General features: G+C 39.1%; 1 protein-coding gene across 3 annotated transcripts in view; it reads left to right on the forward strand.

Moving 5' to 3' along the window:
• Nucleotides 1-15571, forward strand: part of sema5a (sema domain, seven thrombospondin repeats (type 1 and type 1-like), transmembrane domain (TM) and short cytoplasmic domain, (semaphorin) 5A) — a 163181-nt gene that overhangs the window by 42266 nt on the left and 105344 nt on the right. For all 3 annotated transcript variants that reach the window (XR_008638280.2, XM_055182136.2, XM_055182137.2), the window contains exons 2-3: nucleotides 4813-5034; nucleotides 13460-13559. Coding sequence is in view for 2 of the 3 variants with exons in the window: in XM_055182136.2 (XP_055038111.2) it covers nucleotides 4878-5034; nucleotides 13460-13559 (257 nt within the window). In the remaining variant the exon portion in view is untranslated. The remainder of the gene's footprint in view (nucleotides 1-4812; nucleotides 5035-13459; nucleotides 13560-15571) is intronic.

Below are 15571 nucleotides of genomic sequence, written 5' to 3' on the forward strand. Positions count from 1 at the left end.
GCAATTGTTCCCTTTTTTGGTAGGGGTTCCATCCTTAATTTGGTAGAAATGAATTTCAGGAAATCACTAAATGCAAGCCAGATTCGAATACGCATGGTCCACGTAAGCACAACAACTCAATGTGTTAGGCCACAGCTCTGCCTAGCTTATATTTCCTTATAGGGCTGTTATACACAACAGCTGACTCTCATGAGACCAGAAGCATATCAGGTAACACAAAACAATGCTAATAGATACGTGTTTAGAGCTCTGGGAATAGCTACGATACAAAATGTTTTGTGTGCAAATGTATTTATGGATAACTACAATTTAATACAAATAAAATTGTTCACTTTTTAAATACTAATACTTACATTTTAACTGTGCTTGTTTGTTATAAGAAAAATAACAGCATATAAGCATACAGTATAGGTTTGGATCAACTATATAAAGGCACAATGTTCTTTTTTTCAAAGTAGTATAATAGGTATTTTATTTTGTAAATATTCAGACAGTACATGTACTTAATGTACTTTTTGGTAATAGAATAAGGTTGTATTTATTAACATTAGTAAAAACATAAGCTAACATAAATTAAAGGTGCAGTGTGTAATTTTCAGAAGGATCTTTTGACAGAAATGCAAAATAATATATAAAACTATATTATCAGGGGTGTATAAAGACCTTTTTATATTGAACCTTCATGTGTTTATTACCTTAGAATGAGACGTTTTTATCTACATACACAGACCCTTACATACCCTTACATGGAAGTCGCCAATTTAAGCCACCATATTTCTACAGAAGCCCTTAATGGACAAACTTTTTTTACTAAGTTGTCTCCGATGATGACATTTTTGTCCAGTGGCGGCTACCGTAGCTTCTCTATGTGTTTCAAAAGCAAGGGGTAAGCAGTGGACTGAGCCATTGGTTGCAATTCACAACCTCACCACCAGATACCGCTAAAATTTACACACTGCACCTTTAACAGTGACCGATAAAGGCTTTTTTAGCATTAATTAATCTTTTTTAGTATTAGTTAAACACAATTTTTCATGTTAGTGAATAATGTTAACAGTTACATCTAGGGCTGTCAAGCGATAAATCGCAATTAATCGCATACAAAATAAAAGTTTGTGTATACTTAATTTATGTGTGTGTACTGTGTGTAATAGTTATGTATCTATAAACACACACACATATATATATGTTGCAACCCTATATCACAAAATTATGTACCTATAGGCACGTATTGGCCAACGTTTCGCCGCGTTTGAGCGTGAACATGTCACGCTTTTCTGTTTGTGTCACTGTTACGTATTGGTTACTCAACTTTTTTGTCCTATTTTCAAACCATTGTCGCTTCAGTTTAGGGTTAGATTTGGTGCTTGCGTTAGTATGTCACTTTAAGTATTTATTAAAAAAAGATACAAGACTAATTCTTTTATATTTTTTAAACTTTAACCAAATGTCGCCTGACAGTGGGGTTAGAGTTGGGTTTGGGTAGGGATGTCATTTTATGTAAATCTAACCCTAAACCGAAGCGACAATGGAACAAAAAAGTTGAGTAACCAATACGTGACAGTGACACAAACAGAAACGTATATATATATATATATATATACAGTGCACAAACACATATTATGCAAAAACAACCTTTTATTTTTGTATGCGATTAATTGCGATTAATCTTTTGACAGCCCTAATATATATATATATATATATATATATATATATATATATATATATATAGATAGATAGATAGATAGATAGATAGATAGATAGATAGATAGATAGATAGATAGATAGATAGATAGATATACATTACTTTTTGTGTATTTATACATAATAATTGCATAATAAACTTTTAGTTTGTAAGCGATGAATTGTGATTAATCGCTTGACAGCCCTAGTTACAATAGATTAAACAAGATTAATAAATGCTGCAGAAGTATTGTTCAGTGTTAGTTTGTACTAATGCATTATCTAATGTTAACAAATACAACATTATTGTAAAGTAATACCCTTTTGTATTTGATATTTATTTTGCATTAATTTTCCATGGGGGTTTACAGATGTAATAGATATCAGTGTGTTTTGACAGAAAGACAGTAAGTGGGTTTTGACTCTATTCCATGCCCACCATGTGCTAACAAAACGCTACACACAAATTCAGCGGCACTAGTGCATGATCCAGCCTACAGACATGCATCTCCAAAAGCATCAGCACCATCAGGCAATTCAAACCAGCGCTGTCGTTTTCTGAAAGTCCCTGTGGTCTCTGCTGATGAGGGCAACTTAGGCGTAATCGAGTTCTGTACCGGCCTTTTCAGACCTTGACTCAATTCTATCTCTCATACTGTTGAGTTACTATCCTAAGAAAGAACCAGATGGAGAGATATTGCGATTGACAGGCTCTAGTAAACCAGTGATACAGGTGCTTGGCATCAACATGGTGAGATCGTGCTTAAAAGTCCATCAGGTAGACCTGCAATCAGATCCTGAAGAGTTCATGTGCATCAGGCCATTATAAACTTAATCTATAACCACAATTTAAGTATCTCATGAGAGCAAAGCTTCACTGGAGTTTTACTGCATGTGAATGCAGTGTGAAGGGCCCTTGCGGTGTGCTCTCTGATGGTGTATGCCATTTCAGACGTGCTAGAGGACCGCATCTGTGCTGATTCGTGGAAGAGAGGTCAAAGATGAAGACCTCAACAGCTGCATTTTCTTTATCTGGCTACACGCTGCGCTTGACACTCTTTTACTCATGTCTTACTTTTTTGTATGGTGGCCCCTCTCGCCCTCTTCACTCCTTTCAGTACATCCAAAAATGTAAATCTCTGTGGAAACTACAGTATAATAAAACCTCTTGCTTACCTCAATAAAGATCTGTTATCAATGTACATGGATGCTATAAGCAATTACTGTAGTCACATAACAGACATGACTGAGGTGATTGGAGCAAAGATTTCCAATTGCATGTTGCATTTATATTTGTCTGGTATGTGGCTGTGTGTTCTCTTTCAATAGCTTGTTGACTTATATGAATGTCACTCTTTTCATGTGAATGAATATCAATCATTTTACACATACTTGCTCATTTTGTTATCTATTTAAGCATAATATGTAATACTGCTGCATAATGACTTTACTCTAAAAAAAACACAATGCTAGTTATTTCAAGCTATAATTGGGTAAAATATTTACAAACCCAACTGTTGGGTTAAAATCTATATTTTGTGTATATATTTTGTTAGTATAGTATTAATTGCCTTGCCCTTCTATGCCTTCTTTGTCAATACTTGTAAAACTGCTAAACAGTTTTTCTAAATGCATGCATGTGTGTGTATTTATATACAAAATAATTACACACAGTGCACACACATACACTTACCTAAAGGATTATTAGGAACACCTGTTCAATTTCTCAATAATGCAATTATCTAATCAACCAATCACATGGCAGTTGCTTCAATGCATTTAGGGGTGTGGTCCTGGTCAATACAATCTCCTGAACTTCAAACTGAATGTCAGAATGGGAAAGAAAGTTGATTTAAGCAATTTTGAGCGTGGCATGGTTGTTGGTGCCAGACGGGCCTGTCTGAGTATTTCACAATCTGCTCTGTTACTTGGATTTTCACGCACAACCATTTCTAGGGTTTACAAAGAATGGTGTAAAAAGGGAAAAACATCCAGTATGCGGCAGTCCTTTGGGCAAAAATGCCTTGTCGATGCTAGAGGTCAGAGGAGAAAGGGTCGACTAATTCAAGCTGATAGAAGAGCACCTTTGACTGAAATAACAACCGAGGTATGCAGCAAAGCATTTGTGAAGCCACAACACGCTCAACCTTGAGGCAGATGGGCTACAACAGCAGAAGACCCCACCGGGTACCACTCAATCTCCACTACAAATAGGAAAAAGAGGCTACAATTTGCACAAGCTCAACAAAATTAGACAGTTGAAGACTGGAAAAATGTTGCCTGGTCTGATGAGTCTCGATTTCTGTTGAGACATTCAGATGGTAGAGTCAGAATTTGGCATAAACAGAATGAGAACATGGATCCATCGTGCCTTGTTACCACTGTGCAGGTTGGTGGTGTAATGGTGTGGGGGATACTTTCCGGGCACACTTTAGGCCCCTTAGTGCCAATTGGGCATCGTTTAAATGCCACGGCCTACCTGAGCATTGTTTCTGACCGTGTCCATCCCTTTATGACCACCATGTACCCATCCTCTGATGGCTACCTACAGCAGGATAATGCACCATGTGACAGCTTGAATAATTTCAAATTGGTTTCTTGAACATGACAATGATGAGTGAATACTGTACTAAAATGCCCCCACAGTCATCAGATCTCAATCCAATGGAGCATCTTTGGGATGTGGTGGAATGGGAGCTATGTGTCCTGGATGTGCATCCCACAAATCTCCATCAACTACAAGATGCTATTCTATCAATATGGGCCAACATTTCTAAAGAATGCTTTCAGCACCTTGTTGAATCAATGCCATGTGGAATTAAGGCAGTTTTGAAGGCGAAAGGGGGTCAAACACAGTATTGAGTGTATATTATATTTTGTATGCGATTAATCATGATCAATCTTTTGACAGCTCTAATTATAACCGATGTCTGTGTCAAATGTCATATTTTCATATTTTCTGTCTAGGTTCTTTTTCCCAACAATTGGGTTTGTCCATATTTTACTCAACCATAGGTTGAAATTACCTAGCATTTTTAGTTTTAAAGTTAAATACAGTGCCACCACTGAAATCTACAAGCCTTGTCATACTCATTCAGTCATTCTCTCTCACTTTCTCTCTCCTTGTAGTGTCCAGTGACAGATACCCAGTGCCCTATGCCCCTGCAGTATTGAGCAGAGTCCCGTGGACCCCCATGGCTCCCCCTGCAGAGGGAACACCCCTGGCCCGCTGCCTCGTCCTGCTCCACAGCCTTCTGCTGCTGTTTCCCAGAGGAGTGCCCTGCCGGGGGGCCACACGGGCCCCTGAGTCCCCCTGCCACAAAGCGGAACACCCACTCATCTCACACACAGGTCAGCATCTCTCTCTCTCTCTTATGCAAAATACTTAGCACAGACCAAACTGCCCAAGAGCTTATGTCAGCAATGCCAGCTTTTAAACTGGGTAACGCTCATCATGTAATTGATATTTGTCTGACACTGTGTGAATAGGCCATTAAAGGTTTTTTTGAATGACAACAGCTATATATTTCTGCAGAATATTGTTTTTGGCCCAAAATCAAAGAGGCGTAATTGCACTGATAAACTCAGTCACCTTTCCTGTAGCTTAAATGACGAAACTCCCTTGCCTGGAGAATGTGCATTGTAATCGATGTAAATTTAGGAGGCAGATTTCAATAAGCAATTGTGCAGCTGTATGTCAAAGCCAAAGGGGTTCTGTCAGGGCTAATGGAGTGGAACGGCAAGGTCATTGTTTTTGCCAAGTGATCAAGTTCGACTGTAACTAAACTCAAGGAGAATTAAGCTGTCCATAATCGTGGTCCAGTGAATAGTAACACGGACTTGTAGCTAATTAAGCCATTGATTTTTAAAATGGAGTGACAGAGTCCATATTCATGTGCCAAACACAGGTCTATGCTTTGAAACAGGGGGTACACAAAAAAAAATGCTGGGTTATTTTCAACCCACCATTGGGTCAAAAATGGACAAGCCCAGCGCATTGGGTTGTAATTGAACTTATAGGGTTGTATTAACCAAATGTTGGGTCAAATATAAACATTTTCTGGGTTAATTACACTTTTAGGATTTTGTCTTTTTATTTGATGCGCCACTAGACAGCCATGTTTGCAAAGTCCTATCTACTTGAACGGGGAATATACAGATATCTCTATCAACTGTACCAAAGCTTTTGTTTCTTAAGCTCAAATTGGGGTCGAAACTGATTTTTCGACGTTGTTTAAGCTATGTCGCATGCACACTGGTTTGCTCATCCCCCAGAGAATCGTCAGTCTTTGTTGATTGATGACTGGAATGTGTGACTTCCATCACCAGAACAGCCATATTGAGCGTTGCATTTCCCCCTATTCATAGTAATAGCGGTGATCAATCTTATTATATCCAATAATCTATGTTAAAACTAGAAACGTTATTGACATGGGACAATTCAAATCCACTAAGTTGACAAGTCCTTAACAATCTTAGACTCAACATAGTAAGAAAAACTTTGTAGAGTTTGCTAAAAGTTTCCCTACTTGTAAATGTAGCTTTATTATACTGTGTTTATTGTTAGGTAAAGGTAAAAGGCAAAATGTTGTAACACAAACCTTTTTATTAGCACCACATTTATCATATATTCCCAGTGAAGGTAGTGTTAATGGTATGCATGCAGTGACTTGAAGGTCTGCCACACATAGACAAACGCTCACACCTCACATATCTTTTTTTTACAAACCTATGCAGTTCATTGGGCACGATTTTAAAGGAAAACACCACCGTTTTCCAATATTTTACTATGTAAAACTTAGATGAATTAACACATACCTGTCTTTTTGCCCCTCACAGTTATCATGAAGGGCAAAAACACCTTTTTACCAGGCTGTAAAACATATGTATTTCTGCTGTAAAGTGGGGCATTTTAACATGAGGGCTCCTTTTCAGTCTCTAGCGGCCAGTCGATAAATTGCAGTGCACTCCGTGTTGGCTTCACGATAGAGACCGGAAGGTTGCCCCTTTGTAAAGCATCACGTTAGCAATGCAAAGATCATGGGTTTGAACCCAATAGGCTTTATGACCAGCTGCACCATTTCCTGAACTTCAGCCAGCTCCTTGTTTCCTGTCTGCCATTATTGGACAAACTGATTAATCCAGGTGTGCCTGACCTCAGTAGTCACAACAACAATAATCAGACACACCTGGATTAATAAGTTTGTCCAATAATGGCAGACAGGAAACAAGGAGCTGGCTGAAGTTCAGGAAGTAGTGCAGCTGGGCATAAAACCTATTTCAGATAAATGAAATGTCATTTTGGATTATAGTTTCTTCCAAATGCATAAAGTAAATACGTGCCTGCTGCACACACGTCGAAAGGGTTTATGATAAAAGAGATGCTCACGTTCACAAAATAATCGTTAGACACTAATTTAACACTAAACTTTGAGACGTGAGCATCTCTTTTATCATAAACCCCATCGAAGCATCTGCAGCAGGCTCGTATTTTGACATGATGATTGTGTGATACACATAAGTTCACATGACGCGCAAAACACACATTTTGAAATGACAAGCTAGACACATGACGGGCTAAATACATGTTGTGACAAGCTTCTCATCGTATGCCCTCGAAAAAGAAGTCACCGCCCGCCACTGAAACACCGATCTATTAGGTTCTGTCATCCGGTTCTGTCACTCTCAAACTAACGCACAGACTGCAATTATCAAATCTTGTTTCAAAATCACTCCAATTCACTGGCATTTAACACATATAAAACGCCATTCAGGATTTCCTGAAGTTTTTTACACCTAAAATTGATACAGTACTGGCTTAATAAATACCCTTGCACAGTCTGCTCACTGAATTTTTTACTTTGCGAAACTGTGCTTCCTCTGTAATTATAGGCGAATACACAGTTAGTGTTGAGTTTATCCTGACAAAGGCTAGGAGTGATTGAGGGTCCAGCTTTTTTATCTAAACCTTTCAGACTTTGTCAGACCACCTAGCAAGCCAATTTAGACCGGATTGAAGGATGAGAGAAACATTTTGCTCTTTAAATGTACTGAATTAAGCCTGCAGTCTGCATAGTTGAGAATGTTCCTAGCAGAGCCAGAAAAAATCAATAAAAAAGGTCGAGGCGCAGAGATGCATGTGTTGATCCTGACCAAAAGAGACATTGGCAGTGAGACAAAGGTTTCCTAAATGGAACACCTCCAGAGCTGTGCTGACATATTTCTCTATGGACCACGTAATCCTTGTCTATATGGAATCAAAACGTGGGAAGGGCACAATTGACGGCCGGCTTTCTGCCGCAACGACTATAAAGAAGATAAACGTACGTCCCCACAGCCACGCTAGAAACCCAGCTGTGCTCCAATGGTAGATCTCTGTTATAAAGACTGACATTGGTTGACTGTATAAAAGTAAATGTTAATCTGAGTCATGGAGCCATAGTGCTCCACACAGCTCATAAGTGGGTGTTTGTACAATAATGTTCTAGACAGATAATGTAGATCTAGATTGATGTTGTACATTCATGGTGAGTGAGCTTCGTGTGTTGTTTTGGTCAGACTCCAGAGAGTTATATATCTTTCTGTGTGAAGGAGGGAAAACAAGGCTTTTCTTTTGTTGTAAATGACAGGCTTTAAGAACCAGATGGTTCCCTACAGGTATATATTTTATGATTGTCTGTACAGGCTTGCCGGTGGGGGAATAAAGCTTTCAACATCATTTGGTTTTATGTCTGAACTTTCAAAAGTTCTGATCAGTAAACAACGAGTAAGCTGTCCTTAGTTAAGATTATACTGATTTACGTATACAGATCGATCAAAGACTACTATTGTAAATGTCTGTTGACCTACAGTAGTTTCATTGCTGTGCCTACTGTAGGTTTTGGGATTATGCTGTTTGTTGGCTCTTAATGTTAAATGTTCGTTCATTTGTCAAAGTCACTAAAAGTAAAATTAAATTAAAAGGTATTGGTGGTAAATGTATATTAAATAAAAAAAAATTGCAAATTGTGCACAAACATAATTTTTAATATTCATACATAATAACTTGTCTTTATTTAAGGTAATGTTTTTTCTGTTTTTTATTTTCAGTCACAGACTTTTGAACTGCATCATCTAAGGTGATGCACGATTGCATCTGGAGTTATAAATGTAATCTTGTTTCCTCAACACTGAATATATTTACACTCTGTCAAACATATTTGTGTTTTTGAATGTTTAATGCATATGAGAAAAAAAACTTTCTTAGGCCATAAAAAATAAATTTTCCCAGCATTTATATATGAACACTTTCTATGTAAAGAGGTTTTGTCTCATTTTATTTACAAGCATGCTTTGGGCTTCACCTCTGTCAAACTAGTACAAAGATCCCAGCTGTATTATGCAGATATTCCTTCCTATACTCAAAAATCTTTTAAATGGCGAAGACGTATTAATGTTTTTTGATATAAACAATTGCAGATTGTTTAATGACTCGGAAATACATTATATGACTAAAACTTGAGTCATTATTTTTAAAAATATTTTGCAGTCAACCTGACAGTAACAAATGGTAGAAATCATAGTAAAGTTGAGAATAAGTCCTTTGTATGTATTCTTTGTGAAGATGGCACCCACGTACTAAGACTTTCTGGCAAAAAGTTGCTTTCTAATCGGTCAGAGACTAAGGGCTGAAGTATGATCCATTTTTTACATGTAGGCGATGGTCCACATACACAATTTTTGTCATCAAAAGATTGTGCGCATACGGTACTATGATTTTTGAAACTCTGCATACATTGTACGCATAGGTCGCATGTACAGTGGATTGTATTATGTTGCAGGAGATGCATTGCATTTTGTTGCAATGTGCATGCGTTGAATGTCTGCATACAAGCATGAGTCAAATAAAGTATACTTTGCAAAGCTGTGCATTCGACTGTGAGCGTGCGTTCATGTACAAGTAAAAACAGACTCAGGGTTTTAACAACCAACAACATTACCAACAACAGCCAACCAACATTAAAGGCTTTTTTAAGTGAATTCATGCGTTTTAGACCATAAAACATTTTTTGTTACATACAGCAAACATCTCCTCACTATCTGCTTGCTGCCTGTCCGCTGATCAAACTGTAAAAAACGCGATCTCTGTAGACAGCCCAGCCTCCACAACCTGCAATAATAACAAACTGGCCAAACCTACACCAGAAACCATAACAAAGTGTTCTAACCAATAAAGGCCAAAAAGGATTTGGGGGTTGGGTTTGGGCACGTTCATGAAAGCACGGAAGGGAGGGGGAGGAGTTAACTACGCTCAGTTTGTTTGAAAACACATTTCAAAAATCAACACACAGATTCGCTTAGAGAACCTTTAATCCCCATTAAGCCTGAAGTATATTTCCGTTTTCATGTACGCAAGGGTCAGCCCAGGAGAGGTATTGCAATTTTTCGCAATGCGCATGCATCAATCGTCTGTGTACGCATTTAAGTCAAATAAACTATACTTTGCAAAGTTGTGCATTCAATCGCGCGCGTGCGTTCATGTACACGTAAAAACAGACTCCGGGCTTAAAGGCCAACCAACATCAATGCCTATTAAGCCTGAAGTATATTTCCGTTTTATATGTACGCGAGGGTCAACGTACAATGTCTGTGACATAAATTTCGTATTCAGAATAGTAAGCGGCTACGCGCATACTGCTCGCATACCGCCTGATTTTTGTAACCGTGCGTACTTTGTACGCGTAGGTCACGCATGCTCATACAGGAGCATGTAGTATGTAGCCCAGGAGAGGTATTGCAATTTGTCGCAATGTGCATGCGTCAAACGTCTGTGTCCGCATACGAGTCAAATTAACGATACTTTGCAAGGCTGTGCATTTGACCGTGCGCCTGCGTTCATGTACGTACACGTAAAACAGACTCTGGGCTTTAAGGCCAACCAACGTGAATGCCCTTTAAGCCCAAAGTATATTTCCGTTTTTATATGTATGCAAGGGTCAGCGTACAATGTCTGTGACGTAAATTCGTCTTCAGAATAGTAAGTGGCTACGCGCGTACTGCTCGCATACTGCCTGATTTTTGTAACCGTGTGTACTTTGTACGCGTAGGTCATGCATGCTCGACCAAGAACATGTAGTATGTAGACCAGGAGAGATATTGCAATTTGTCGCAATGTGCATGCGTCAAACGTCTGTGTCCGCATACGAGTCAAATTAACGATACTTTGCAAGGCTGTGCATTCGACTGTGCACCTGCGTTCATGTACTTACACGTAAAACAGACTCTGGGCTTTAAGGCCAACCAACGTGAATGCCCATTAAGCCTGAAGTATATTTCCACTTTTATATGTACACGAGGGTCAGCGTACAATACCTGAGACGTACATTTCGTCTTCAGAATAGTAAGTGGCTACGCGCATACTGTTCGCATACTGCCTGATTTTTGTAACCATGCGTACTTTGAACTTGTAGGTCACGCATGCTCGTACAGGAGCATGAAGTATGTAGCCCAGGAGAGGTATTGCAATTTGTCGCAATGCGCATGCATCAAGCGTCTGTGTCCGCATATGAGTCAAATGAACTATACTTTGCAAGGCTGTGCATTCGACTGTGCACCTGCGTTCATGTACTTACACGTAAAACAGACTCTGGGCTTTAAGGCCAACCAACGTGAATGCCCATTAAGCCTGAAGTATATTTCCGTTTTTATATGTACACGAGGGTCAGCGTACAATACCTGAGACGTACATTTCGTCTTCAGAATAGTAAGCGGCTACGCGTGTACTGCTCGCATACCGCCTGATTTTTGTAACCGTGCGTACTTTGTACGCGTAGGTCATGCATGCTCGACCAGGAGCATGTAGTATGTAGACCAGGAGAGATATTGCAATTTGTCGCAATGCGCATGCGTCAAACGTCTGTGTCCGCATACGAGTCAAATTAACAATACTTTGCAAGGCTGTGCATTCGACTGTGCACCTGCGTTCATGTACTTACACGTAAAACAGACTCTGGGCTTTAAGGCCAACCAACGTGAATGCCCATTAAGCCTGAAGTATATTTCCGTTTTTATATGTACACGAGGGTCAGCGTACAATACCTGAGACGTACATTGCGTCTTCAGAATAGTAAGCGGCTACGCGTGTACTGCTCGCATACCGCCTGATTTTTGTAACCGTGCGTACTTTGTACGCGTAGGTCATGCATGCTCGACCAGGAGCATGTAGTATGTAGACCAAAATATTGCAATTTGTCGCAATGCCCATGCGTCAAACGTCTGTGTCAACATACAGTACAAGTCAAATAAACTATGCTTTGCAAAGCTGTGCATTCAACCGTGCGCGTGCATTCATTTACACGTAAAAACAGACTCTAGGCTTTAAGGCCAACCAACATGAATGCCCATTAAGCCTGTTTTCGTTTTTATATGTACGCAAGAGTCAGCTTACAATGCCTGAGAGGTAAATTTTGTCTTCAGAATAGTAAGCGGCAACGCACGTACTGATCGCATAACACCTGATTTTTGAAACCGTGCGTACTTTGTACAGATAGGTCATGCATGCTCGACCAGCAGCATGTAGTATGTAGCCCAGGAGAGGTATTGCAAATTGTCACAATGTGCATGCGTCAAACGTCTGTGTTCGCATACGAGTCAAATAAACTGCTTTGCATGGTACCCATAAAATGCCATACTCCAGGATTTAGCTAACATAAGTAAACTACTACAGTACACAGCTTTAGCCTCTTAAGTCATGCAGTCCTATGAGAATTAATTTACATCGTCATGGTATAAATATGCAAAGAGACTGCAGGGTAGCCACATTCACTTAAGAGATCCATTCGCAGGGAAGTTAGGGTTATCCCATAGAGACATGCAAGATTTATGGAGGAACAGTGTGGTAACTGATGCTGTGATTCATTAGGGAATTCTGGTTTCCTTTTGTATGCTTTGAGACTTCTCCAGAAGAAAAACAGCCATTTGTTTATCTGTACAGTAGCTGTTAAATTGATTATTGAAAGAACAGAAAAAATGGTGGTTATTTGCTCTTTTATTCTATATGCATTGTTTGTTGCATAAAACAAATCAATAAAGTAAGGAAACTAGATGCTTAAGTCTCATAAACCAATTATGAGATTAGGAGCATTAAAGTTTGATTTCAATCATTTATTTCACATTGATTTCAGTCTTTGACATAGCCTTACGCAGTCAATATTAAAGATCAAGGTTATATTTTCACTAAATGTTTTTACATTATGAAGAATGATTTAGTAAATCATAAGAAATGACTTTAGCTGTGTTTTCACAGATTGGGTCATATACTGAATACCATATAGGATAAATGAAAGTTGACCTGCTACTTATAAGAAATGCATGCAGTGTCAAATGTTTCCAGCCGTTGATGGCTTTAAAGTGTTACAAACCCCTGCCTTTTGAACTTTAGAACCAGAAATATGAGTTCATCTGAAACTACATTCCAGAGCCAGAAAGTCACAATGATGTGACTTGGAAAATTAGCATAACGGGACCACCAAACCCACTAGCTATCACATTACACAGTGGCAGGTAGGGCAACAAAGATGTTTCATAGGGTAAGACTCGGGCTTTGATGCCAGGGGCAGAGGTTAATATGAAAGGCGCCACAGTGAGAGCATTTGCAATGCATACTACACACCCGCACACAAACAAACACACACAGCCCGGCGCCCGCAAATTCACTATGAATAAATTGTTTCTCCCTGAGGTACGGTACATAAAACAAATGTGTGTGTGCTAACTTGTGTCCTCTTCCCTGCTGCAGAAATCGAGCCGTGGATCCACCGGTTCAAAGCTGAGGGCACGGTCGATTATTCACAGCTGACCTTTGACCCCGGGCAGAACGAACTGATCGTAGGCGCCAGGTAATGTTGGTTTCCTTTATCACTCTTTGAAATTTAATTAGGATTTGGTCCTAAAGCAAATGTGGCGAAGTGTAGAAAAATACAATAGTAGTGTCTCGGTTGTCGAAGTTTGGGGCAATGTGTCTGCTTATACTCTTCACATTTTATTTTTAGCAACACTTAACGGACACCCACTGTGAATGTCATAAGGCCACAGCTTCCAAATTTCCCATGATTTGCACAACAGTGATATATAATCCAACTTTCTGCAAAACTGCACATTTAAACCAGTGGCGACACACAAAGACTATACTTGTAGATCTCACACTGACAGATACTGTTATAAAAATGTGAGAATAGAAAAGGTTTCCTTCTGTCCGGCTGTAATTAATGAGCATGATGATTTCCACCCAGACTTTCACACTGTCCTCCTGAACATCTTCAGCCAAATTAATCTCATATTCCCGATCTGTCAGTGGCTTGGAAGGTCTCCAAGCAATTATTTTGTGACATCCACAGAAATGGTTTAAAATGAAGCACTGTTACAGTTCATGCGCCCACAGTGCTATAAATGGTAAAATAATTACTTTTTCACAGAGATTACCATACACTCGACTAGTGACTCATTGTAGCAGTAGCACATACAACGTTTTTAACGTACAAGTAACAAGAAAGAAAGTGCTAGTTAGCTGTCAGAATCTGACAGTTGTTAACAAATCTGACTGCTCAAATATCTGTTGTCGTGAGCAGGTGTTAAAAAAGAAATAAAGCAAAGCATTTCTATAAAACTTTTTGACTTTATTATGTGTGTGTCCGAGAGATGCCAAGGCCATTTTAGAGACTATCCTCGATTAATAACGACCCATATGTCATTTGTGCAAGCAGCTTGTTACGACGTACAGCAACCTTTTTGTGAGCAAGGGCTACCACAATAGATAAAATAATCTAGAGGGCTACTTTTTTGATATAGTCTACTCAAAACATTTTTGTTTTACTTATTTTTTTACTTGTCTATATGTTTTATCATTGTTTAAATAGACTATTAATATAATTTGCTTTGGCGGGCACCTCACAGACTCTGTGCAGGCAACCTGCAGGAGGCGTAGTGATATTGTGCACTGCCCGAAAATAGTCCCCTTGGTAACTTTCAATAGCAGGGCACTATTTTCAGGCGCTCATAATATCATTGCGCCTGCTGCAGCCATGTTGCGGTAGCAAAGTCCTTGATTATTATGCCAGTTTGAGAGTATACTGTAGTTCCTAGCCATATCTGTCTAGAAAATCGCAACTTTTAATTTTCTGTCGGTCTTAGTACACGATGTAATTACAGAAGAATCAAGTTTTAAATAGGAAAAATATCGAAACTGTTTGGATATTTTTAGCGTGATGCTAATGGTCTAATCAGATTCAATGGATTGTGCTATGCTATGCTAAAAGGGGTACCGCCAGACCCAGAGATCTGCTGAATGGATTCCAAAACGGTAAAAATCAAATATTTAAAGGGATAGTTTACTCCAAAATGAAAAATTTGTCATCCTTTATTCACCCTAATATTATTAGAAATCTGTGTTAACTTCTTTGTTCTGCTAAATATAAAGGAAGATATTTGAGCAATGTTTGTATTCAAATCGTTTTTTAACACCACCGACTTCCATAGTAGTATTTTTTCCTACTATGGAAGATAATGGTGCTTCTGTTTCTTGTTTTAATACAAATATCTCCCTTTATACTACCGGTCCGTTGAATGCTTAAATCTGATTGGCTGATGAACGTTCTGAGGCGTGCAATTATTTTCTGGGAAACGCACGGCGAACGTAGTTCCAGGCAGCTCTCTTGACCGCATTACAGTTCTATATCACTTCACATAGTTAACTGTAATAACGGACTAACAAAAACAACATGACAGACGATTTTCCGAGGCAATAACAGCACTGTTTAGAGACGCACAGAGGTAGCCTCATTCACACAATCTCGCTCGCCCTCTCTTTCTCTCTCTTTCGCTCGCCCTCTCTCTCTCACTCTCTCTTTCTTTC

This window comes from Misgurnus anguillicaudatus, chromosome 25 (assembly GCF_027580225.2).
Source record: "Misgurnus anguillicaudatus chromosome 25, ASM2758022v2, whole genome shotgun sequence".
Taxonomy (NCBI): domain Eukaryota; kingdom Metazoa; phylum Chordata; class Actinopteri; order Cypriniformes; family Cobitidae; genus Misgurnus; species Misgurnus anguillicaudatus.